Source organism: Bufo bufo, chromosome 2 (assembly GCF_905171765.1).
Source record: "Bufo bufo chromosome 2, aBufBuf1.1, whole genome shotgun sequence".
NCBI lineage: Eukaryota > Metazoa > Chordata > Amphibia > Anura > Bufonidae > Bufo > Bufo bufo.
The window spans coordinates 352065698-352092148 of NC_053390.1; the positions used below are offsets into that span (position 1 = coordinate 352065698).

At 42.9% G+C, this 26451-nt stretch overlaps 1 protein-coding gene across 1 annotated transcript in view; it reads right to left on the reverse strand.

Moving 5' to 3' along the window:
* The window catches only part of PIP5K1B (phosphatidylinositol-4-phosphate 5-kinase type 1 beta), a 170028-nt gene that overhangs the window by 71318 nt on the left and 72259 nt on the right, over positions 1–26451 (reverse strand). The window contains exon 4 of the mRNA XM_040417101.1: positions 2589–2719. Within this exon, the coding sequence (XP_040273035.1) occupies positions 2589–2719 (131 nt within the window). The remainder of the gene's footprint in view (positions 1–2588; positions 2720–26451) is intronic.

Here is a 26451-nt window from a genome sequence, read left to right on the forward strand (position 1 = left end):
CCTCTCACTTACAAGCACAAGCACTTCACGCTGCTCCCTAATATCAAATGAGTGCTGCACCCCAAATGTTGGATCTTAAAGAGGACCTGTCACCACCCCGGACACGTCTGTTTTAATAGTTTCATGCATTCCCCATGATAACAATTCTGGAGCATCTGCTCTTATGTCTTATGTTGTGCCAGTTCTTTATTATTTCTACTAGAAGTTATGACTGAATTGTTATTAGCCTTCAGTAAGGGTACTGAGGAGGGTAACCAGTTGGGGGGGTGTCCCTGCACAGACTCACTCTCTCCTATCAGTGCTGCCATTTTCAGTCTGTGCAGGGACACACCCCAACTGGTTACCCCCCTCAGTACCCTTACTGAAGGCTAATAGCAATTCAGTCATAACTTCTAGTAGAAATAATAGAGGAATGGCACAGCATAGAGCTATAAGAACAGATGTTCCAGAATTGTTATTACATGGGGAATGCATGAAGCTATTAAAGCAGGCATGTCAGGAGTGGTGACAGGTCCTCTTTAAGTCTGGTAATATTCGAGATCTAGGATTCTGGGCTTTAATATGATAACATTTCTTATATTCTAACCAGGGCAAGCAGGGGCGTATCTACCATGGAACCAGGGGAAATGGCTGCTATGGGTCCTGAACTCAAGAAAGGGACCCGGAAGAGGAGGAGAAATAGATTTATTTTCAGGTCCCAGGGAGCAGAGAGTATTGTGCTCCTAGTCCTAGCACTGGCAGTACTCACCGTTCTCTGGTCTTCGCCTCAAGGCGCCTGCACTGCACTAAGTCCTGGCAGAGCACAGCTTCAGGACAGGACGTAGTTTGTGTAAGTGCGTGCCTAAACGCAGTGCTGCATGAAGGGTGGAGGCACCCTCAGGAGGAGAAGAGAGCTTTTTTTTTCTTGGTATGGTCTGATGTTCAATAATTCAAAAATTTAAATTATTGTGGGGCACAGTCATTTCTAGTTACACCTCTGAGTGCAAGAGTTTAAAGTCAAGACATATTACATACATGAAGAGTTGAAAGCCCATTCCACACATTTTGATGTAGTTGTGCATGCATTTTTAAGCCATAACTTACATAAAATTGTATTCATACTTCTCCCTATAGGCTCCATAATTACTTTGGTATCATAAGTGATATAAGTTATAGGATGTCTATGCTGGTGTGACAGAACGTTGACACTACGCTTATTTGGCTGATTTAAAATCACTTCTCACCTTTCTTTATAAAAAGAGCTTGTTAGTTTATTTTTGGGACAGTGAACCTCCTGCCATCCTAGATTTTGTTCCACCTTATGCAGGGCAGTATACTAAACTCTGCAGACTGTTAAACCTTCTCATCTTATATAAACCATCTTATATGTGTAAATCCCATCTTATTTGGTATAGTGTAAATAACAATCATATTAATATTTAGACTAAGCTTGAAGTATTTAGTCTTGTACTATGTGCGGACCACAGAATTATGCCTACAGTAGGAAAATGTTTAAATATAGATATGTCCTCATTGTAAGATACATTTCACAGTAACTGGCTTTTATTTCTTATGTCCCACTGACAGCATTTTCTCTACTGCTCTAGTACACTCAATGTCTATAACACGTTCACCACAACTTACTAATGCTGAGGATAGATAAATAGATAGATAGATAGATAGATAGATAGATAGATATGAGAAAGATAGATATGAGAAAGATAGATATGAGAAAGATAGATAGATAGATAGATAGATAATAGATAGATATGAGATAGATAGATAGATAGATATGAGAGAGATAGATAGATAATAGATAGATATGAGATAGATAGGAGATAGATAGATATGAGAGAGATAGATAGGAGATAGATAGATATGAGAGAGATAGATAGGAGATAGATAGATATGAGATAGATAGATATATAGATGATAGATAGATAGATATGAGAGAGATAGATAGGAGATAGATAGATAGATATGAGATAGATAGGAGATAGATAGATAGATAGATAGATAGATAGATAGATAGGAGATAGATAGATATGAGAGAGATAGATAGGAGATAGATAGATAGATATGAGATAGATAGATATATAGATGATAGATAGATAGATAGATAGATAGATAGATATGAGAGAGATAGATAGGAGATAGATAGATAGGAGATAGATAGATAGGAGATAGATAGATATGAGATAGATAGATATATAGATGATAGATAGATAGATAGATAGATAGATAGATAGATAGATAGATAGGATATGAGAGAGATAGATAGGAGATAGATAGATAGGAGATAGATAGGAGATAGATAGATAGGAGATAGATAGGAGATAGATAGATAGATAGATATTAGATAGATAGATAATAGATAGATATTAGATAGATAGATATTAGATAGATAGATAGATAGATATTAGATAGATAATAGATAGATAATAGATAGATAGGAGATAGATAGACAGATAAAGGCGTTTTATATTGCCAAAATGTTGCATTACTGTAATGGATAAAACTTTCTGAATAAACGGCTTGGAGTTTCCTTTTAACCCCTGTGATGCTGCGGCCTATTTGCCATAGATAAATAGACAGAAAGAAGTTCTTACCTTGGTAAGAAGACACTCTCGACTACGTAGAAATCTTGCATAAGCACATCTCTGTCAGGTTTGGATGTAAGGTTCCCTACAGTGTAGCCTATTCCCAGCTGAATGGTTCCTTTTATCGCTGATGACGCTGTCTGTAAAGAGAATACACATATAGAAATACGCCATTACGTTTTCTCCTTCAATGATTATTGATTACAAGCCTTCTGAACTGTCACAGTCCGTGCATTACTGACACAGAGAGGATTTCTTTATATATTTCTTAGGTTCAGTTTCAATGCAAGACAAGAAAGGATCAAAGGAAAGGAGGAGAAGAAGGAGAAATTGCAGAGATTTTTTGTGAATGTTCTCTTTTACTGTTTATTTAGCCCTTATAGTTCCTGTTGTTGCGTTGTTATAATTGTTACATGTCCGATACTGAATCATTCACCCAGTTTCTGACCCAATAGAAAACACTCTTTTAAAAAGGTCATCTTTAAAAGGAATGTGTCATCAGATATTGACCTATTATTGCAACCAGATTTCATGTTAAACACCTTTTTTTTTTAGAATTGTTGGTGATGTATTTTAAATTTTCCATAACCCCAATCCACAGTAATAAAAAAATAAAAAAAATAAATGCATGCAGCTTTTGCTATTGCCACTAGGCTTAAAGAAGACCTGTCACCACTCCTGACAAGTCTGTATTAATAGCTTCATGCATTCCCCATGTAATAACAATTCTAGATCATCTTTTCTTATGGCTCTACGTTCCTCTATTATTTCTACTAGAAGTTCAGAATGAATTGCTAGCAGTCTGCAGTAAGGGTACTGAGGGGTGGTAACCAGTTGGGGGGTGTCCATGCACAGACTCGGTCTATCCAATCAGTGATGCAATTTTCAGACTGTGCAGGTACACCCCCCCCAACTTGGTACAAACAGGCCTGTCAGGAGTGGTGACAGAACAGGCCTGTCAGGAGTGGTGACAGAACAGGCCTGTCAGGAGTGGTGACAGGTCCTCTTTAATAGCACAGTATATCAAAGCTTCCAGCCAAATCGCCCATAGACACAATGGACAGGAGGGGACCTCACTGACATCTAAGGGAGAGTTTTCTAGGCATATCTGTGACCTGTGCAGATATCTCCTATTGTGAATGGTGGATACTGGTATATCTATACAGAGTTAATTTCTGTCATTGTAATTCTGCCTGTGATGGCAATGAGATGGCTACTAAAAAGTTACCTGTACAGAATAAGACACCTTGACATATTATTCGGCCTAGTGGCCAGTGTATGAACTGCAGGATTGTAGGTATTTTTTAAACAGATTGAAGGAAAACAAAAATCACCCAAAATTTTAAAAATATATATCATGGTTAGTAGAGTGAAACTAAATCGCACCTCCTCATTCCTATACTATTGACTACTGTATGTAATAAGCAGCATTTCTTATGATAAAACATGGCTGTACAGCGGTTATATCAATCATTTGCTGTGCACTATTAGGAGGCAATTAGTATACAGTTTGATCAAAGCGCATAGGCCCACTTACCGCGACAAGGTTTCCTCCTGTTAAGTGGGAACCTACTCTAACCGTAGCGCAGTGCCGTGTGGCGATCACCACGCCTCCACACCGCTCCAGCAGGCAATGGGATCCAGCAGCCAACCAGCCGCCCCGCTGTACAGCGGAGCCACCTAGGCCTCGGATCCCACAGCTCCACCAGCACAGCACAGAAACAACGATGGCCGCCATCCAGCGCCGCATGTGAACTGGTGCTAAAGGATCACCTGTTCACAGCCTCTCAGGAACTCCAACTGAGATGTGGTAGGAATTAAAACCCTGTGCAGACTACTGCTAATTTAAGTACAGAGCACCTGTGTCACATGGGGAGGAGTGCTGACTATGTCACTAATTGCCTCCTAATAGTGCACAGCAAATGATTGATATAACCGCTGTATAGCCATGTTTTATCATAAGAAATGCTGCTTATTACATACAGTAGTCAATAGTATAGGAATGAGGAGGTGCGATTTAGTTTCACTCTACTAACCATGATTAAAAATATATATGTTTAACATAAACAACCTGAATTAAACAATGGGTTGTTTTCTGATGATCATAGGCTCTAGTGTTCCACCTTATACAGTCAACCGAACCCTATTTGGATTGTTAAAAAAAGCCTTTATATTATACAGTAAGTCTTAAGAATTTACTTCACCAACTTTCCGTTAGGAGAAGGGAAGGACAGACAAGGCCTAATGTAAAGCCAGCTGTCACTCCAACAAAAGTGAATTAAACCTTGAGAGGATTATTGTACTAATCCTTCAAGTCTCATTTGAAAATTAAGACATCCAATCTATGGTATCCTTCCTGGGGGAGTGTAATTGCAATAAATGAACAAGCTAATGAAAAACAAACAAGGCGAATAACATACCCCAAGTTGTCATTACAAAGGGATCAAGCTAATCTTAGGACTTGCAGATAATACAATACTGTAGTCGACTATATCACTGTTGTGCGGCTCAAAGTTGTTGCTCAGTTCACACGTAAACTGGTTTTACTTGGATAGCCCCAAAGATTGGAGAGAACCTGTCACCATGAAATGCAGTGTAATAGAGCAGTCCTCCAGGTCTGCCATGTAAACATACCAAATAGACCCTATTACACCACTGACAGGAATGATACAGAAGTGATCAAATCAGGGGAAAGATAACAAACACTAAAAAATTCCTCCGTAAAATATTATTTATTATGTCACAAAATAAAGCTAAAAAAAAAAAGTACACATAATTGGTATCACTGCGTCTGTAAAGACCCAAACTATAAAATGATCAGGTTTCTTTAACCCACATGGTAAAAGCATGGTAAAAAATTGTTGTTTTCTGGTCACTTCACAACCCAAAAAATTTAATAAAAAAATGATTAAAAAGTCATATTTACCCCAAAATGATATCATTGAACACACATCAACTCATCCTATAAAAACAACTCATTCCACAAAAAGTGTTTTCATTGTGCAAAAGTAGTAAAACAAAAAAACAATATAAATTTAGTGTCACCGGAATCATACTGACCTACAGAATTAAGTTAAAATCTCAGTACCAAGTGTTGAACGCTGTAGAAATAAAATCCCAAAAAACACAGAATAGCAGAACAGTATTTGTTTTGCACCCCCAAAATAAAAAATGAAAAGCTAATCCATACAATATGTACTCCAATATAGTGCCATTAAAAATACAACTTAACCCATGAAAAACAAGCCCTCATACAGCTACAATAGAAATTAAAAAGCTGTGGTTCTTGCAATTCGAGGATGAAAAAAAAAACGGTCCAAAAGGGGTTAAACTAGCCAAAAGCATTGACTTACTTGCCTCTTTTAGGAGTGCAACTGGGCATTTGTTCCAGTCAATAGAGATGGTGCCCCATATATCTGTTAGCCAGATATATAAAATGGTGATACAAACTACAATGGTATTGTGTGAATTTAATCTCTTAGAAGAAGGCAGAGATTTTTTGAGAACAAAAGATGACACATCATAAATGAAAAGCTGTATTCGGATTTTGCTGAAAACATGCTGTTTATTTCTTATAACACAAGCTTATTACTACAGTAATGAGTAGCTCGCCTACAAGCAAGAACACACTGTTCTAGGAAAAGCAGAGCACAGTCGTTCTCACCTGCTAATACTGAGAGGTCTATGCTTCTCAACCATTCTTTGTCACCTCTGCCGAAGGGTTAAAAGCCACAAGTCTTGCAGATATAAAAATAGACTTCCCCACACTCTTGGTCATTTTGTTTTTGCTTTGATAAAGAACTTGCAATGTTCATACAGTATGTGCAAGATATACAGGCCATTATGGACCGTATTCTTCAAAACAGTTATACATAAGATGCGTGCATTGCTGACAAGTGGAGTACACACAAAATACAGTTTAAATTATCATTCCATGGACTGAAGAAAAAACATTAGGCCCCTTTTAGACGAGAGAGTCTCATGGATCGGACTCGCAGCACGAGTATGCGGCAGCTTCTGTCCTGACCTCCCAGCACTGACGGGGTCGCATAGCATTATATTGATTTACGATGCTATGTAACCCTTAGAGGTCTGGAATGTATTGGATAACACTGTCATAAGCCTGTCAGTGTTATCCAATACATTCCAGAACTGTAAGGACTCATACACACGACCATATGTGAGCGGGCCATATGTCCCAGAGCGGCATACATCATGCGCACGGGAGCGCACAGCATCATAGGTTACTTCAAGAGCCACATCAAGAGCATGCTGCATTTAAAAAAATTAAATGAAAATTCCCAATGAGGAAAAAACACCAAAAAAACACAGTGTAGTGTGTTTTGAAATTTCTATATATTGGATTTAAAGTTGTTTTCCAGGAAGGAAAATTTTTGGCAAAGGGCTTAGAGTGGCTTAAAAATATAAAAGAATATAAACTTACATCACCAATCCCCTCAATGCTCAAATTCTGACACTTCCTAGTTTCCCTACCGTTATCCACTTCCTGGTCCCATTTCAAGGGAAATATCCACTCAGTAATTCAGATTGGCTGAGTGGGCATTTTATGGCATTTTCTGTGGGTCGAGACGGGACCAGAAAGTAGAAATCAGTAGAGATCCGGTAAGCATCAGAATGGAACTGGCAAGGATTCAATGATGTGAGTATCAATTCTTTTATTTTCTTAACCCACACTCAGCCCTTTCCAAATATTCACAACCCCCCCCCCCCCCCCACCTAATAATAATAACTAAATCAATTGCTGCCTATACACATAACTGCCTCTATACAAGCTCTTGTAAGTAAAATGTAAATTTTGCATAGCTGGCAACATTTCCGAATTTGCTGGTACTATCTAAAATTTCCAGACACAATCCTGATAAATTTGGCTGGTCCTGGCTTAATAAGAGGTAAGCCCCTCCCAAAAGAGGGAGTTCCCAGGCGGGTTTTGGGTTGAGTCAGGACAAATGCCCTAAATTTATTGGCAGAAATATTGGTAAGTATGATATTGTTGTATTTAGTGATTTGGCTCCACAAAAGGTGTTGTCATTAGAATCTCTAGGTCCAGTAGTGCAGCCTCAGGCTTTGGGCCAATAACTTCTATCAGTGCCCTTTTAAATCTTTTTCTGGTATATGTCCTTCAAGACTACATAGAAGCTCCACTTGAAGCAAACATTGATACAGTACACGTCGTACACGGGGCAAAATAATGAGCAGCATTCTTACTTTGTCAGGCTGCATAAAAAAAGCAATCTCCATTTGCTTGTGTAGTTTACTGCTGACTGCCTTTATTACCGTACTTCAACAATAAGCTCAATAACTACTTAAAAATCCCATTAGCTAAATGTAAATAGCTGGTATAGCCAGTTTTTCTCCTGACAAATAATTTTTTAAAGCCATAATTGCAGGACAAGAACGCCCACTTCTAAATCCCACGTAAGCCTCTGCTGGTGATGCATCAAGCAACCTACCAGGCAGCTCTGAGGTCAACTGATCCACATGTGGCGTAAACTTGTACCTACCAGGCAGCTCTGAGGTTCACTGCTCCACATGTCCTGTAAACTTGTACCTACCAGGCAGCTCTGAGGTTCACTGCTCCACATGTTGTGTAAACTTATACCTACCAGGCAGCTCTGAGGTTCACTGCTCCACATGTTGTGTAATCTTGTACCTACCAGGCAGCTCTGAGGTTCACTGCTCCACATGTTGTGTAAACTTGTACCTACCAGGCAGCTCTGAGGTTCACTGCTCCACATGTTGTGTAAACTTATACCTACCAGGCAGCTCTGAGGTTCACTGCTCCACATGTTGTGTAATCTTGTACCTACCAGGCAGCTCTGAGGTTCACTGCTCCACATGTTGTGTAAACTTGTACCTACCAGGCAGCTCTGAGGTTCACTGCTCCACATGTTGTGTAAACTTATACCTACCAGGCAGCTCTGAGGTTCACTGCTCCACATGTTGTGTAATCTAGTACCTACCAGGCAGCTCTGAGGTTCACTGCTCCACATGTTGTGTAAACTTGTACCTACCAGGCAGCTCTGAGGTTCACTGCTCCACATGTTGTGTAAACTTGTACCTACCAGGCAGCTCTGAGGTTCACTGCTCCACACGTGTAAACTTGTACCTACCAGGCAGCTCTGAGGTCAACTGCTCCACATGTTGTGTAAACTTATACCTACCAGGCAGCTCTGAGGTTCACTGCTCCACATGTTGTGTAAACTTATACCTACCAGGCAGCTCTGAGGTTCACTGCTCCACATGTTGTGTAAACTTGTACCTACCAGGCAGCTCTGAGGTTCACTGCTCCACATGTTGTGTAAACTTGTACCTACCAGGCAGCTCTGAGGTTCACTGCTCCACATGTTGTGTAAACTTGTACCTACCAGGCAGCTCTGAGGTTCACCGCTCCACATGTTCTGTAAACTTGTACCTACCAGGCAGCTCTGAGGTCCACTGCTCCACACGTGTAAACTTGTACCTACCAGGCAGCTCTGAGGTTCACAGCTCCACATGATCTGTAAACTTGTACCTTCCAGGCAGCTCTGAGGCCCACTGCTCCACACGTGTAAACTTGTACCTACCAGGCAGCTCTGAGGTTCACCGCTCCACATGTTGTGTAAATTTGTACCTACCAGGCAGCTCTTAGGTCCACTGCTCCACATGTCGTGTAAACTTGTACCTACCAGGCAGCTCTGAGGTCCACTGCTCCACAAGTCGTGTAAACTTGTACCTACCAGGCAGCTCTGAGGTCCACTGCTCCACATGTCGTGTAAACTTGTACCTACCAGGCAGCTCTGAGGTCCACTGCTCCACATGTGGCGTAAACTTCTACCTACCAGGCAGCTCTGAGGTCTACTGCTCCACATGTTGTGTAATCTTGTACCTACCAGGCAGCTCTAATGTCTGCTGCTCCACATGATGTGTAAACTTGTACCTACCGGGCAACTCTGAGGTCTACTGCTCCACATGTTGTGTAAACCTTCACCTACCAGGCAGCTCTGAGGTCCACTGCTCCACATGTTGTGTAAACTTATACCTACCAGGCAGCTCTAATGTGCACAGCGCAATATGTTCTGAACACTAGATATTTCCAAGTCTTATGATAATCTCAATGCAATTACTGTCCCTTTAGTTCACACTAGCTTATGAACCATAAGGTATGACAGTCTCTTCACTAGTGCAGTATACATACTGCATTTCCAAAAACTAACATACAGACAGTGATACATCTGCCACAGTGCTGCCAGTGGAAAGCATTCAAACTGGGCTTTACATAATCATCCATGAAAATTTGACCATGGCTATCGCCATGTAATTAGTTATTAGGTCACATTCACACTTGCTAGTTATTTTCATTGCTTTGCTCTATTAGAGAAGCAGAACAATGAAACTACTGGAGGTGCCAGAGTCGGCCTGAATATCTAAACTAAAAGGATCTGAACAGACTCTATTGGCTATAATGGGGTCTGTTCAGTTTCCGTTAGGACGTCCACATCTATATACAAAACAAGAAAAAGTATTTTTTCAGCATCTCAACTGAGTCTCCCAGGCAAAGGTAAACAGACTCCAGCCTAAGGATTCCTTCACACTGTCTTTTGTTTGCATTTTTGGTGGTAAATAACAGCATGGACATTTTAATTTTTTTGTGGGGTATTTTAGCATTTATTAACTTTTTGCATATTTTAGGTTTCCGCTCAGAGAAAGAGTTTTGAAGCGGAGACAAAAGTCCTGCATGCACTACTTTTGTCTCCGCTCCAAAATCATCTTCTGAGCGGAAACCTAACGGACCCCATTATAGTCTATGGGATCCTTAGGATCCGTTCGGCTCAGTTATGTTTTGAATCCATCCTTTCCGTTCTCCTGCTCTTAAACGGAGCAGGAGAACGGAAAGGCTGAACGGTGATGTGAACGAAGCCTAAGGAAAAACACCTGAAAAAACACAATATCTAGAGCTACTTTTTACCAACAACACTAAAAGCACACAAACACAACACAATAAAAATACATGACGGACTACCCAATGGACCTGTAGCCAGGCTTGCACTCCATATTTGATAAGGCAAATAGCGTTGATATGGGAACTGTTTGATTAGGGAGAATGCTCAACCTGGTAATTTGAATTAAACCCATTCATTTTTTAACTATGGAATGTGAACCACAGTTCCTTTATTCTACATCTCAAGTTTCATCTATCATACAGGGAGGCCCACGAATAAGTAGCCCGCCTCCAGCCATAGTAAATTACCCACAAGTCACACAAGATGCTGAAAGTGGTCCCCGTTCAGGTCTCTGCATCTTTGAGCAGGTCGGATTACGTCGGCTGATATGGCTTGTGATGCTGCGGAGGGTGTTTGTGATGACTTGAGTTCATCCAGGGGATGTGGATTGTTGGCATACACGTTTTGTCTGGGGAACGTGGTGGCCATGACCCCTGGCTCACAGTTCGCTCCTCCGTAAACAGGTCATCAACCCGTACCCGTGAGGTCCGTGACGTGAGGCATGTTGCCCCATCTTGTTGGAAAAAGCAGGATATATTTTCTTCCGCAGCATCTCTGGTATCAGCCAACATAATCCGACTTGCCCAAAGATGCAGAGACCTGAACGGGGACCACTTTCAGCATCTTTTGTGACTTGTGGGTAATTAGAAAAAACAATCCACTTGCTCGTTCATCTTGTCATACTATCGCTGGAGGCGGTCTACTTTTTTGGGGGCCACGCTGTATATTAACCTCTTTGATAATGCACGCATTAATAAAAAGGTTTAGGTTACTGCCTCTGAGAATCTTGCATTATACGCCCATTCTGTGCAACTGCAACTGACATTGGGAATGAAACCATACCAAACTGAAAGAACTCATTCTGCATATAGCCCTCATCTATACCAGGAATGTCTTGTGATACTACTTAATCTGAAATCATTTATGCTGAGAGACCTTTTATTGACAATTAAGATAAGGGTATTCCCATAACTGGGATATATGTTTTCTTTATCATGAGAATGCCAGCCAGTCCTTACATTATTGACTGCTTAGATGGAATTGGTAGCTCTGTGATCCTGATGAAAGCAAACACACATGTTGCTCCCAGACTACAGCCCTATTCACATGTGCAGGAATTGTTGCATATTTTGGTGTGAAAAAAAAACAACAAAAAATAAAATCTCACATTCTATTGGGATTTTAGAATGCACTACGGAAATTCAGATGACAGAGGTTGTTTTTTTACCCATGAGTGGAGGAAAATGCAACAGCATTGCAATCCCCAAGTAATAGTGTGTTAGGGCTCATGAAGACGAACGTAAGGGCTCCGTGCCTGTATTGCAGACTTTAAACTGCTGCTCTGCAATATACGGGCACTGGCCGTGTGCACTATGTGGTGTGGATGAGGATCCATTGACTTGAATGGGTCTGTGATCCGCCAGATACAGCCAAATATTGGTACTCTCCTATCTTTTATGGAATGGAGGCATGGATTGAAAGCCCAGGTAAGACCTACAAAGCGCTTCTATAGGATTTCAGGTCCGTGCCTCCGCACCACAAAAGATAAAAATTGCCTTTTTTTTTTGCTGTATCTTGCAGATCGCCGACCCATTCAAGTCGACGGATCCGCATCCGCACCAGGAGTGCACACGGCCGATGCTCATGCATTGCAGACCCTTACGTTCGTATGCATGAGCCCATGCACAGGACCATATGTATTTTGTGGTCTGCAAAAAAAAGGATCTGCAAAGAAAAAAAAAAAAAAAAGATGACATCTGTGTGACATCCGTGATGCATCCGTGTTTTTTTTTTTTTGTGGATCCATTTTTTTGTGGAGAGGAGGAGTTGCTAATAATAGGAAACAAGGGTGGGCAAGAGGGGTAAAAGAGGTGTGGTTTTCTGGGCACATCGCCGAGGGGCCTGGGCACTTGCTGCAGCTACGCCGCCCCTGGACACTTGCCAAAGCTCATTAGCATAAGTTTAAAAAGTCATGTTTTTAAGATCTCGGAGAGGGACAGAACAAATAAAGGTACCATTGAGGGCAAAGGAGTCTATAACCTGATCTGAGCGGTCTAAAAGGCTCAGATTAGGTGACAGACTCCCTTTAACCACTTCAGCCCCCCTACCTTAAACCCCCTTAATGACCAGGCCACTTTTTACACTTCTGACCTACACTACTTTCACCGTTTATTGCTCGGTCATGCAACTTACCACCCAAATGAATTTTACCTCCTTTTCTTCTCACTAATAAAGCTTTCATTTGGTGGTATTTCATTGCTGCTGACATTTTTAGTTTTTTTGTTATTAATCGAAATTTAACGATTTTTTTTGCAAAAAAATGAAATTTTTCACTTTCAGTTGTAAAATTTTGCAAAAAAAACGACATCCATATATACATTTTTCTCTAAATTTATTGTTCTACATGTCTTTGATAAAAAAAAAAATGTTTGGGTAAAAAAAAAAATGGTTTGGGTAAAAGTTATAGCGTTTACAAACTATGGTACAAAAATGCGAATTTCTGCTTTTTTTTGTTTCAATGGTATTTATTAGGTTTTCACAGCAATAAGGTGTACAGAATAATGCACTTAAAACAAAAGACAAGGAGTCCAATCATTTGGACATTCCAAACAAATAAAATAAGGAACAGAAAGACATACATAAAATAAAACATAAATAAAAGAAGCATCAGGAAATCAGGGGTAATAGACATACTGCTACAGGGTACATAGGTCAGGTGTCAGGAGGCGACCAGGAAAAAGAGGGCTTAACCTCACAACCACCTCTCGGTGCACAACACATCCAGGATGACTATCAGAGCCCACGATAGAGGGAAAGATCAATAGAGTGGCAAGAGGACGACCAGGGCTTCCAGCCAGAATTTCCGCTTTTTGAAGCAGCTCTGACTTTCTGAGCACCTGTCATGTTTCCTGAGGTTCTACAAGACCCAGACAGTAGAAAACCCCCACAAATGACCCCATTTCGGAAAGTAGACACCCTAATGTATTTTCTGATGGGCATAGTGAGTTCATAGAACTTTTATTTTTTGTCACAAGTTAGCGGAAAATGATGATTTTTTTTTTTTTTCTTACAAAGTCTCATATTCCACTAACTTGTGACAAAAAATAAAAACTTCCATGAACTCACTATGCCCATCACGAAATACCTTGGGGTGTCATCTTTCCAAAATGGGGTCACTTGTGGGGTAGTTATACTGCCCTGGCATTTTAGGGGCCCAAATGCGTGCAAAGTAGTTTGAAATCAAAATCTGTAAAAAATGGCCGGTGAAATCCGAAAGGTGCTCTTTGGAATGTGGGCCCCTTTGCCCACCTAGGCTGCAAAAAAGTGTCACACATGTGGTATCGCCGTACTCAGGAGAAGTTGGGCAATGTTTTTTGGGGTGTCATTTTACATATATCCATGCTGGGTGAGAAAAATATCTTGGCAAAAGACAACTTTTCCCATTTTTTTATACAAAGTTGGCATTTGACCAAGATATTTCTCTCACCCAGCATGGGTATATGTAAAATGACACCCCAAAACACATTGCCCAACTTCTCCTGAGTACGGCAATACCACATGTGTGACACTTTTTTGCAGCCTAGGTGGGCAAAGGGGCCCACATTCCAAAGAGCACCTTTCGGATTTCACCGGCCATTTTTTACAGATTTTGATTTCAAACTACTTACCACACATTAGGGCCCCTAGAATGCCAGGGCAGTATAACTACCCCACAAGTGACCCCATTTTGGAAAGAAGACACCCCAAGGTATTCCGGAGGGGCATGGCGAGTTCCTAGTATTTTTTATTTTTTGTCACAAGTTAGCGGAAAATTATGATTTTTTTTTTTTCTTACAAAGTCTCATATTCCACTAACTTGTGACAAAAAATAAAAACTTCCATGAACTCACCATGAACATCACGAAATACCTGGGGGTGTCTTCTTTCCAAAATGGGGTCACTTGTGGGGTAGTTATACTGCCCTGGCATTTTAGGGGCCGAATGCGTGAGAAGTGGTTTGAAATCAAAATCTGTAAAAAATGGCCGGTGAAATCCGAAAGGTGCTCTTTGGAATGTGGGCCCCTTTGCCCACCTAGGCTGCAAAAAAGTGTCACACATCTGGTATCCCCGTACTCAGGAGAAGTTGGGCAATGTGTTTTGGGGTGTCATTTTACATATACCCATGCTGGGTGAGATAAATATCTCGGTCAAATGCCAACTTTGTATAAAAAAATGGGAAAAGTTGTCTTTTGCCAAAATATTTCTCTCACCCAGCATGGGTATATGTAAAAAGACACCCCAAAACACATTGCCCAACTTCTCCTAAGTACGGGGATACCAGATGTGTGACACTTTTTTGCAGCCTAGGTGGGCAAAGGGGCCCACATTCCAAAGAGCACCTTTCGGATTTCACCGGCCATTTTTTACAGATTTTGATTTCAAACCACTTCTCACGCATTCGGCCCCTAAAATGCCAGGGCAGTATAACTACCCCACAAGTGACCCTATTTTGGAAAGAAGACACCCCAAGGTAATTCGTGATGGGCATAGTGAGTTCATGGAAGTTTTTATTTTTTGTCACAAGTTAGTGGAATATGAGACTTTGTAAGAAAAAAATAAAAATAAAAAAAATAATCATTTTCCGCTAACTTGTGACAAAAAATAAAAAATTCTAGGAACTCGCCATGCCCCTCACGGAATACCTTGGGGTGTCTTCTTTCCAAAATGGGGTCACTTGTGGGGTAGTTATACTGCCCTGGCATTCTAGGGGCCCTAATGTGTGGTAAGTAGGTAAATGACCGGTGAAATCCGACAGGTGCTCTTTGGAATGTGGGCCCCTTTGCCCACCTAGGCTGCAAAAAAGTTCACACATGTGGTATCACCGTATTCAGGAGAAGTTGGGCAATGTGTTTTGGGGTGTCTTTTTACATATACTCATGCTGGGTGAGAGAAATATCTCGGCAAAAGACAACTTTTCCCATTTTTTATACAAAGTTGGCATTTGACCAAGATATTTATCTCACCCAGCATGGGTATATGTAAAATGACACCCCAAAACACATTGCCCAACTTCTCCTGAGTACGGCGATACCAGATGTGTGACACTTTTTTGCAGCCTAGATGCGCAAAGGGGCCCACATTCCTTTTATGAGGGCATTTTTAGACATTTGGATCCCAGACTTCTTCTCACGCTTTAGAGCCCCTAAAATGCCAGGGCAGTATAAATACCCCACATGTGACCCCATTTTGGAAAGAAGACACCCCAAGGTATTCAATGAGGGGCATGGCGAGTTCATAGAATTTATTTTTTTTTGGCACAAGTTAGCGGAAATTTATATATTTTTTTTCTCACAAAGTCTCCCTTTCCGCTAACTTGGGACAAAAATTTCAATCTTTCATGGACTCAATATGCCCCTCAGCGAATACCTTGGGGTATCTTCTTTCCGAAATGGGGTCACATGTGGGGTATTTATACTGCCCTGGCATTCTAGGGCCCCTAAAGCGTGAGAAGAAGTCTGGAATATAAATGTCAAAAATTTTTTACACATTTGGATTCCGTGAGGGGTATGGGGAGTTCATGTGAGATTTTATTTTTTGACACAAGTTAGTGGAATATGAGACTTTGTAAGAAAAAAAATAAAAATTTCCGCTAACTTGGGCCAAAAAAATGTCTGAATGGAGCCTTACAGGGGGGTGATCAATGACAGGGGGGTGATCAATGACAGGGGGGTGATCAGGGAGTCTATATGGGGTGATCACCCCCCTGTCATTGATCACCCCCCTGTAAGGCTCCATTCAGATGTCCGTATGTGTTTTGCGGATCCGATCCATGTATCCGTGGATCCGTAAAAAAACATACGGACATCTGAATGCAGCCTTACAGGGGGGTGATCAATGACAGGGGGGTGATCAATGACAGGGGGGTGATCAGGGAGTCTATATGGGGTGATCACCCCCCTGTCATTGATCACCCCCCTGTAAGGCTCCATTCAGACGTCCGTATGTGTTTTGCGGATCCGATCCATGTATCAGTGGATCCGTAAAAATCATACGGACGTCTGAATGGAGCCTTACAAGGGGGTGATCAATGACAGGGGGGTGATCAGGGAGTCTATATGGGGTGATCACCCCCCTGTCATTGATCACCCCCCTATAAGGCTTCATTCAGATGTCCGTATGTGTTTTGCGGATCCGATCCATGTATCCGTGGATCCGTAAAAAAACATACGGACATCTGAATGCAGCCTTACAGGGGGGTGATCAATGACAGGGGGGTGATCAGGGAGTCTATATGGTGTTATCACCCCCCTGTAAGGCTCCATTCAGACGTCTGTATGTGTTTTGCGGATCTGATCCATGTATCCGTGGATCCGTAAAAAACATACGGACATCTGAATGCAGCCTTACAGGGGGGTGATCAATGACAGGGGAGTGATCAATGACAGGGGGGTGATCAGGGAGTCTATATGGGGTGATCACCCCCTGTCATTGATCACCCCCCTGTAAGGCTCCATTCAGACGTCCGTATGTGTTTTGCGGATCCGATCCATGTATCAGTGGATCCGTAAAAATCATACGGACGTCTGAATGGAGCCTTACAAGGGGGTGATCAATGACAGGGGGTGATCAGGGAGTCTATATGGGGTGATCACCCCCCTGTAAGGCTCCATTCAGACGTCTGTATGTGTTTTGCGGATCCGATCCATGTATCCGTGGATCCGTAAAAAACATACGGACATCTGAATGCAGCCTTACAGGGGGGTGATCAATGACAGGGGGGTGATCAGGGAGTCTATATGGGGTGATCACCCCCGTCATTGATCACCCCCCTGTAAGGCTCCATTCAGACGTCCGTATGTGTTTTGCGGATCCGATCCATGTATCAGTGGATCCGTAAAAATCATACGGACATCTGAATGGAGCCTTACAGGGGGGTGATCAATGACAGGGGGGTGATCAATGACAGGGGCGTGATCAGGGAGTCTATATGGGGTGATCAGGGGTTAATAAGAAGTTAATAAGTGACAGGGGGGGGGTGTAGTGTAGTGTGGTGCTTGGTGCTACTTATTACTGAGCTACCTGTGTCCTCTGGTGGTCGATCCAAACAAAAGGGACCACCAGAGGACCAGGTAGCAGGTATATTAGACGCTGTTATCAAAACAGCGTCTAATATACCTGTTAGGGGTTAAAAAAATCGCATCTCCAGCCTGCCAGCGAACGATCGCCGCTGGCAGGCTGGAGATCCACTCGCTTACCTTCCGATCCTGTGAACGCGCGCGCCTGTGTGCGCGCGTTCACAGGAAATCTTGCGTCTCGCGAGATGACGCGTATATGCGTGACTCTGCGCAGGGCTGCCGCCTCCGGAGCGCGATCCTGCGTTAGGCGGTCCGGAGGCGGTTAAATAAGCCTTGAGTCATGACTCGGATATTAAATAAGTCAGCATCTCATCTGCAGACAGCTGTTTCTCATCAGCGCAGAGAGTACTGGCTTAACTGGGTGAGAGGCCTGTCAGGATTTGGGGGGGGTACTATCTCTCCTTGGGGAGAGAGCGCTTCAAAATTCCTGTGGTTGCCCTGCCTCCTCTGGCTACAGACATTACTAGTTTAATAGCAGTCTGTTGTAACCTGAAAGATAAACTCAGTGACCAAAATCTTATCTAAATCTTTCACATGACTGTACTTTGTAATATATTCACAGGTAATACAGATATCAAAGCATGACAACAACGTACAATACATTTCATAGTGCAACAGGATCAATACAGCTAAAACTAGTAGATAGAAAGTACAGTCGTCTAATTTAGAAGAAATATAACATATCAGTTTCATACTTAAAGGGGTATTCTGGTTATATTAAAGGGCATCTGCAGCAGATTTGTACCTATGACACTGTCTGACCTGTTACATGTACACCTGGCAGCTGAAGGCATCTGTGTTGGTCCTATGTTCATATGTGTCCACATTGCTGAGAAAAATTATGAATGATGTTTTAATATATGCAAATGAGCCTCTAGGAGCACCGGGGGCGTTACCATTACACCTAGAGGCTCTGCTCTCTCTGTAACTGCTGACAGGATCAGGCAGTGTAAACGTGATCACACCTGTCCTGCCCTGTCAATCAAACTGGAGAGGGCACAGCAGTTGCAGAGAGAGCAGAGCCTCTAGGTGTAATGGAAACGCCCCCTTTGCTCCTAGAGGCTCATTTGCTTATATTTAAACTTACTTTTTCTCAGCAATGCGGGCACGTATGAACATGGGACCAAGATGTGGAGCACAGCAGCGAGCCTTTATACACCAGTCGCAATAACGTGCCTTCCCCAGGGAACCAAGCGACTGACCAACGTGGAGTAGGATTCAAGAATTAAAACAAAAATTGACATTTCTACTTTAGAATATGACAAAACAGACAAATCTTCTTCTTATATTTGTAATGAAGTTTTACAAAATTCTACACAGCAATGCCTGCAAGGCAACAGATTTCATCGCACACAGAGATGACTATAAATGGCCGAACACGCGCTATTATGCTCCAGTGGAAAATATGTTTATCAGATCAAATATTAAAAGTCACATTAACCTGGCTTTGGCAGTTATGGCTGCCTGCATGACAAATGGGAAGGTCGGCTGTGTGCAGTCTAGGTAGGTAGACTTCATCCTCTACAATGCTCAGCACAGGCAGCCTGAGTGCTACAATTCATTAGGTAGGGGCCGCTCTAGACTGTAAGGGTCCATTCACACGTCCGCAAAATGTGTGCAGTCTAGGTAGGTAGACTTCATCCTCTACAATGCTCAGCACAGGCAGCCTGAGTGCTACAATTCATTAGATAGGGGCCGCTCCTAGACTGTAAGGGTCCATTCACACGTCCGCAAAATGGGAAGGTCGGCTATGTGCAGTCTAGGTAGGTAGACTTCATCCTCTACAATGCTCAGCACAGGCAGCCTGAGTGCTACAATTCATTAGATAGGGGCCGCTCCTAGACTGTAAGGGTCCATTCACACGTCCGCAAAATGGGAAGGTCGGCTGTGTGCAGTCTAGGTAGGTAGACTTCATCCTCTACAATGCTCAGCACAGGCAGCCTGAGTGCTACAATTCATTAGATAGGGGCCGCTCCTAGACTGTAAGGGTCCATTCACACGTCCGCAAAATGGGAAGGTCGGCTATGTGCAGTCTAGGTAGGTAGACTTCATCCTCTACAATGCTCAGCACAGGCAGCCTGAGTGCTACAATTCATTAGATAGGGGCCGCTCTAGACTGTAAGGGTCCATTCACACGTCCGCAAAATGGGAAGGTCGGCTGTGTGCAGTCTAGGTAGGTAGACTTCATCCTCTACAATGCTCAGCACAGGCAGCCTGAGTGCTACAATTCATTAGATAGGGGCCGCTCCTAGACTGTAAGGGTCCATTCACACGTCCGCAAAATGGGAAGGTCGGCTGTGTGCAGTCTAGGTAGGTAGACTTCATCCTCTACAATGCTCAGCACAGGCAGCCTGAGTGCTACAATTCATTAGATAGGGGCCGCTCCTAGACTTTAAGGGTCCATTCACATGTCCGCAAAATGGGAAGGGTGGCTGTGTGCAGTCTAGGTAGGTAGACTTCATCCTCTACAATGCTCAGCACAGGCAGGAGTGCTACAATTCATTAGATAGGGGCCGCTCTAGACTGTAAGGGTCCATTCACACGTCCGCAAAATGGGAAGGTCGGCTGTGTGCAGTCTAGGTAGGTAGACTTCATCCTCTACAATGCTCAGCACAGGCAGCCTGAGTGCTACAACTCATTAGATAGGGGCCGCTCCTAGACTGTAAGGGTCCATTCACACGTCCGCAAAATTGGTCTGCATCCATTCCGCCAAAAAATAGAACATGTCCTATTCTTGTCCGCAATTGCGGACACGAAAAGGCATTTTCTATGAGAGTGCCGGCGATGTGTGGTCCGCAAAATGCGGAACGCACATTGCCGGTGTTCGTGTTTTGCGGATCCGCAAAACACATACGGACGTGTGAATGGACCCTAATGCTGTGTCGAGCAGACAGGACAAAAAATGACTTTCTCTGCAGATTCTGTATTTTAATGGTGAACAGTAAAGGAAAAGAGTGATCAGAAAACAGGAAAGCTGGTTGCCATTACTGTAACTACATCCACTGACACAGCACAGGACAGATCGCATTTTCATTTTGCTTGTCCTACATTTAAAGGACATCTGTCAGCAGACTTGTACCTATGACACTGGATGACCTGTCACATGTGCGCTTGGCAGCTGAAGGCATCTGTGTTGGTCCCATGTTCATATGTGCCTGTATTGTTGAGAAATGAGCCTCTAGGAGCAACAGGGGGGTTGCCTTTACCCCCAGAAGCTCTGCTCTCTCTGCAACTGCTGCGCCCTCTGCACTTTGTAAACCAAGAACCCCCCCAGCCTGGATCGCCTCTAAGGTGTTAACCACCTCAGCCCCCAGTGCTTAAACACCCTGAAAGACCAGGCCACTTTTTACACTTCTGACCTACACTACTTTCACCGTTTATTGCTCGGTCATGCAACTTACCACCCAAATGAATTTTACCTCCTTTTCTTCTCACTAATAGAGCTTTCATTTGGTGGTATTTCATTGCTGCTGACATTTTTACTTTTTTTGTTATTAATCGAAATTTAACGATTTTTTTGCAAAAAAATTACATTTTTCACTTTCAGTTGTAAAATTTTGCAAAAACAACGAGATCCATATAGAAATTTTGCTCTAAATTTATTGTTCTACATGTCTTTGATAAAAAAAAAATGTTTGGGTAAAAAAAAAAAATGGTTTGGGTAAAAGTTATAGCGTTTACAAACTATGATACAAAAATGTGAATTTCCGCTTTTTGAAGCAGCTCTGACTTTCTGAGCACCTGTCATGTTTCCTGAGGTTCTACAATGGCCAGACAGTACAAACACCCCACAAATGACCCCATTTCGGAAAGTACACACCCTAAGGTATTCGCTGATGGGCATAGTGAGTTCATAGAACTTTTTATTTTTTGTCACAAGTTAGCGGAAAATGATGATTTATTTTTATTTTTTATTTTTTCTTACAAAGTCTCATATTCCACTAACTTGTGACAAAAAATAAAAACTTCTATGAACTCACTATGCCCATCACGAAATACCTTGGGGTCTCTTCTTTCCAAAATGGGGTCACTTGTGGGGTAGTTATACTGCCCTGGCATTCTAGGGGCCCAAATGTGTGGTAAGGAGTTTGAAATCAAATTCTGTAAAAAATGACCTGTGAAATCCGAAAGGTGCTCTTTGGAATATGGGCCCCTTTGCCCACCTAGGCTGCAAAAAAGTGTCACACATCTGGTATCTCTGTATTCAGGAGAAGTTGAGGAATGTGTTTTGGGGTGTCTTTTTACATATACCCATGCTGGGTGAGATAAATATCTTGGTCAAATGCCAACTTTGTATAAAAAAATGGGAAAAGTTGTCTTTTGCCAAGATATTTCTCTCACCCAGCATGGGTATATGTAAAATGACCCCCTAAAACACATTCCCCAACTTCTCCTGAGTACGGAGATACCAGATGTGTGACACTTTTTTGCAGCCTAGGTGGGCAAAGGGGCCCATATTCCAAAGAGCACCTTTCGGATTTCACAAGTCATTTTTTACAGAATTTGATTTCAAACTCCTTACCACACATTTGGGCCCCTAGAATGCCAGGGCAGTATAACTACCCCACAAGTGACCCCATTTTGGAAAGAAGACACCCCAAGGTATTCCGTGAGGGGCATGGCAAGTTCCTAGAATTTTTTATTTTTTGTCACAAGTTAGTGGAAAATGATGATTTTTTTTTTTTTTTTTTTTCATACAAAGTCTCATATTCCACTAACTTGTGACAAAAAATAAAAACTTCCATGAACTCACTATGCCCATCAGCGAATACCTTGGGGTCTCTTCTTTCCAAAATGGGGTCACTTGTGGGGTAGTTATACTGCCCTGGCATTTTAGGGGCCCTAATGTGTGGTAAGGAGTTTGAAATCAAATTCTGTAAAAAATGACCTGTGAAATCCGAAAGGTGCTCTTTGGAATATGGGCCCCTTTGCCCACCTAGGCTGCAAAAAAGTGTCACACATCTGGTATCTCTGTATTCAGGAGAAGTTGAGGAATGTGTTTTGGGGTGTCTTTTTACATATACCCATGCTGGGTGAGATAAATATCTTGGTCAAATGCCAACTTTGTATAAAAAAAATGGGAAAAGTTGTCTTTTGCCAAGATATTTCTCTCACCCAGCATGGGTATATGTAAAATGACACCCCAAAACACATTCCCCAACTTCTCCTGAGTACGGAGATACCAGATGTGTGACACTTTTTTGCAGCCTAGGTGGGCAAAGGGGCCCATATTCCAAAGAGCACCTTTCGGATTTCACAAGTCATTTTTTACAGAATTTGATTTCAAACTCCTTACCACACATTTGGGCCCCTAGAATGCCAGGGCAGTATAACTACCCCACAAGTGACCCCATTTTGGAAAGAAGAGACCCCAAGGTATTCGCTGATGGGCATAGTGAGTTCATGGAAGTTTTTATTTTTTGTCACAAGTTAGTGGAATATGAGACTTTGTATGAAAAAAAAAAAATCAAAAAAAAAAATCTGCATTTTCCACTAACTTGTGACAAAAAATAAAAAATTCTAGGAACTCGCCATGTCCCTCACGGAATACCTTGGGGTGTCTTCTTTCCAAAATGGGGTCACTTGTGGGGTAGTTATACTGCCCTGGCATTTTCCAGGGGCCCTAATGTGTGGTAAGTAGGTAAATGACCTGTGAAATCCGAAAGGTGCTCTTTGGAATATGGGCCCCTTTGCCCACCTAGGCTGCAAAAAAGTGTCACACATGTGGTATCTCCGTACTCAGGAGAAGGTGGGGAATGTGTTTTGGGGTGTCATTTTACATATACCCATGCTGGGTGAGAGAAATATCTTGGCAAAAGACAACTTTTCCCATTTTTTTATACAAAGTTGGCATTTGACCAAGATATTTCTCTCACCCAGCATGGGTATATGTAAAATGACACCCCAAAACACATTCCCCAACTTCTCCTGAGTACGGCGATACCAGATGTGTGACACTTTTTTGCAGCCTAGATGCGCAAAGGTGCCCAAATTCCTTTTAGGTGGGCATTTTTAGACATTTGGATCCCAGACTTCTTCTCACGCTTTGGGGCCCCTAGAATGCCAGGGCAGTATAAATACCCCACATGTGACCCCATTTTGGAAAGAAGACACCCCAAGGTATTCAATGAGGGGCATGGCGAGTTCATAGAAATTTTTTTTTTTTGGCACAAGTTAGCGGAAATTGATATTTTTAATTTTTTTCTCACAAAGTCTCCCGTTCCGCTAACTTGGGACAAAAATTTCAATCTTTCATGGACTCAATATGCCCCTCACGGAATACCTGGGGGTGTCTTCTTTCCGAAATGGGGTCACATGTGGGGTATTTATACTGCCCTGGCATTCTAGGGCCCCTAAAGCGTGAGAAGAAGTCTGGAATATAAATGTCAAAATTTTTTTACACATTTGGATTCCGTGAGGGGTACGGTGAGTTCATGTGAGATTTTATTTTTTGACACAAGTTAGTGGAATATGAGACTTTGTAAGAAAAAAAAATAAAAATTCCGCTAACTTGGGCCAAAAAAATGTCTGAATGGAGCCTTACAGAGGGGTGATCAATGACAGGGGGGGTGATCAATGACAGGGGGTTGATCAATGACAGGGGGGTGATCAATGACAGGGGGGTGATCAATGACAGGGGGGTGATCAGGGAGTCTATATGGGGTGATAACCACAGTCATTGATCACGCCCGTGTAAGGCTTCATTCAGACGTCCGGATGCGTTTTGCGGATCCGATCCATCTATCAGTGCATCCGTAAAAATCATGCGGACATCTGAATGGAGCTTTACAGGGGGGTAATCAATGACAGGGGGTGATCAATGACAGGGGGGTGATCAGGGAGTCTATATGGGGTGATAACCACAGTCATTGATCACGCCCCTGTAAGGCTTCATTCAGACGTCCGGATGCGTTTTGCGGATCCGATCCATCTATCAGTGCATCCGTAAAAATCATGCGGACATCTGAATGGAGCTTTACAGGGGGGTAATCAATGACAGGGGGGTGATCAATGACAGGGGGGTGATCAGGGAGTCTATATGGGGTGATAACCACAGTCATTGATCACGCCCCTGTAAGGCTTCATTCAGACGTCCGGATGCGTTTTGCGGATCCGATCCATCTATCAGTGCATCCGTAAAAATCATGCGGACATCTGAATGGAGCTTTACAGGGGGGTAATCAATGACAGGGGGGTGATCAGGGAGTCTATATTCGGTGATCACCACAGTCCTTGATCACGCCCCTGTAAGGCTTCATTCAGACGTCCGGATGCGTTTTGCGGATCCGATCCATCTATCAGTGCATCCGTAAAAATCATGCGGACATCTGAATGGAGCTTTACAGGGGGGTAATCAATGACAGGGGGGTGATCAGGGAGTCTATATGGGGTGATAACCACAGTCATTGATCACGCCCCTGTAAGGCTTCATTCAGACGTCCGGATGCGTTTTGCGGATCCGATCCATCTATCAGTGCATCCGTAAAAATCATGCGGACATCTGAATGGAGCTTTACAGGGGGGTAATCAATGACAGGGGGGTGATCAGGGAGTCTATATGGGGTGATAACCACAGTCATTGATCACGCCCCTGTAAGGCTTCATTCAGACGTCCGGATGCGTTTTGCGGATCCGATCCATCTATCAGTGCATCCGTAAAAATCATGCGGACATCTGAATGGAGCTTTACAGGGGGGTAATCAATGACAGGGGGGTGATCAATGACAGGGGGGTGATCAGGGAGTCTATATGGGGTGATAACCACAGTCATTGATCACGCCCCTGTAAGGCTTCATTCAGACGTCCGGATGCGTTTTGCGGATCCGATCCATCTATCAGTGCATCCGTAAAAATCATGCGGACATCTGAATGGAGCTTTACAGGGGGGTAATCAATGACAGGGGGGTGATCAGGGAGTCTATATGGGGTGATCACCACAGTCCTTGATCACGCCCCTGTAAGGCTTCATTCAGACGTCCGGATGCGTTTTGCGGATCCGATCCATCTATCAGTGCATCCGTAAAAATCATGCGGACATCTGAATGGAGCTTTACAGGGGGGTAATCAATGACAGGGGGGTGATCAGGGAGTCTATATGGGGTGATAACCACAGTCATTGATCACGCCCCTGTAAGGCTTCATTCAGACGTCCGGATGCGTTTTGCGGATCCGATCCATCTATCAGTGCATCCGTAAAAATCATGCGGACATCTGAATGGAGCTTTACAGGGGGGTAATCAATGACAGGGGGGTGATCAGGGAGTCTATATGGGGTGATCACCACAGTCCTTGATCACGCCCCTGTAAGGCTTCATTCAGACGTCCGGATGCGTTTTGCGGATCCGATCCATCTATCAGTGCATCCGTAAAAATCATGCGGACATCTGAATGGAGCTTTACAGGGGGGTAATCAATGACAGGGGGGTGATCAGGGAGTCTATATGGGGTGATCACCACAGTCATTGATCATGCCCCTGTAAGGCTTCATTCAGACGTCCGGATGCGTTTTGCGGATCCGATCCATCTATCAGTGGATCCGTAAAAATCATGCGGACGTCTGAATGGAGCTTTACAGGGGGTTGATCAATGACAGGGGGGTAATCAATGAAAGGGGGGTGATCAGGGAGTCTATATGGGGTGATCAGGGGTGATTAGGGGTGATCAGGGGCTAATAAGGGGTTAATAAGTGACGGGGGGGGGTGTAGTGTAGTGTAGTGGTGCTTGGTGCTACTTTACTGAGCTACCTGTGTCCTCTGG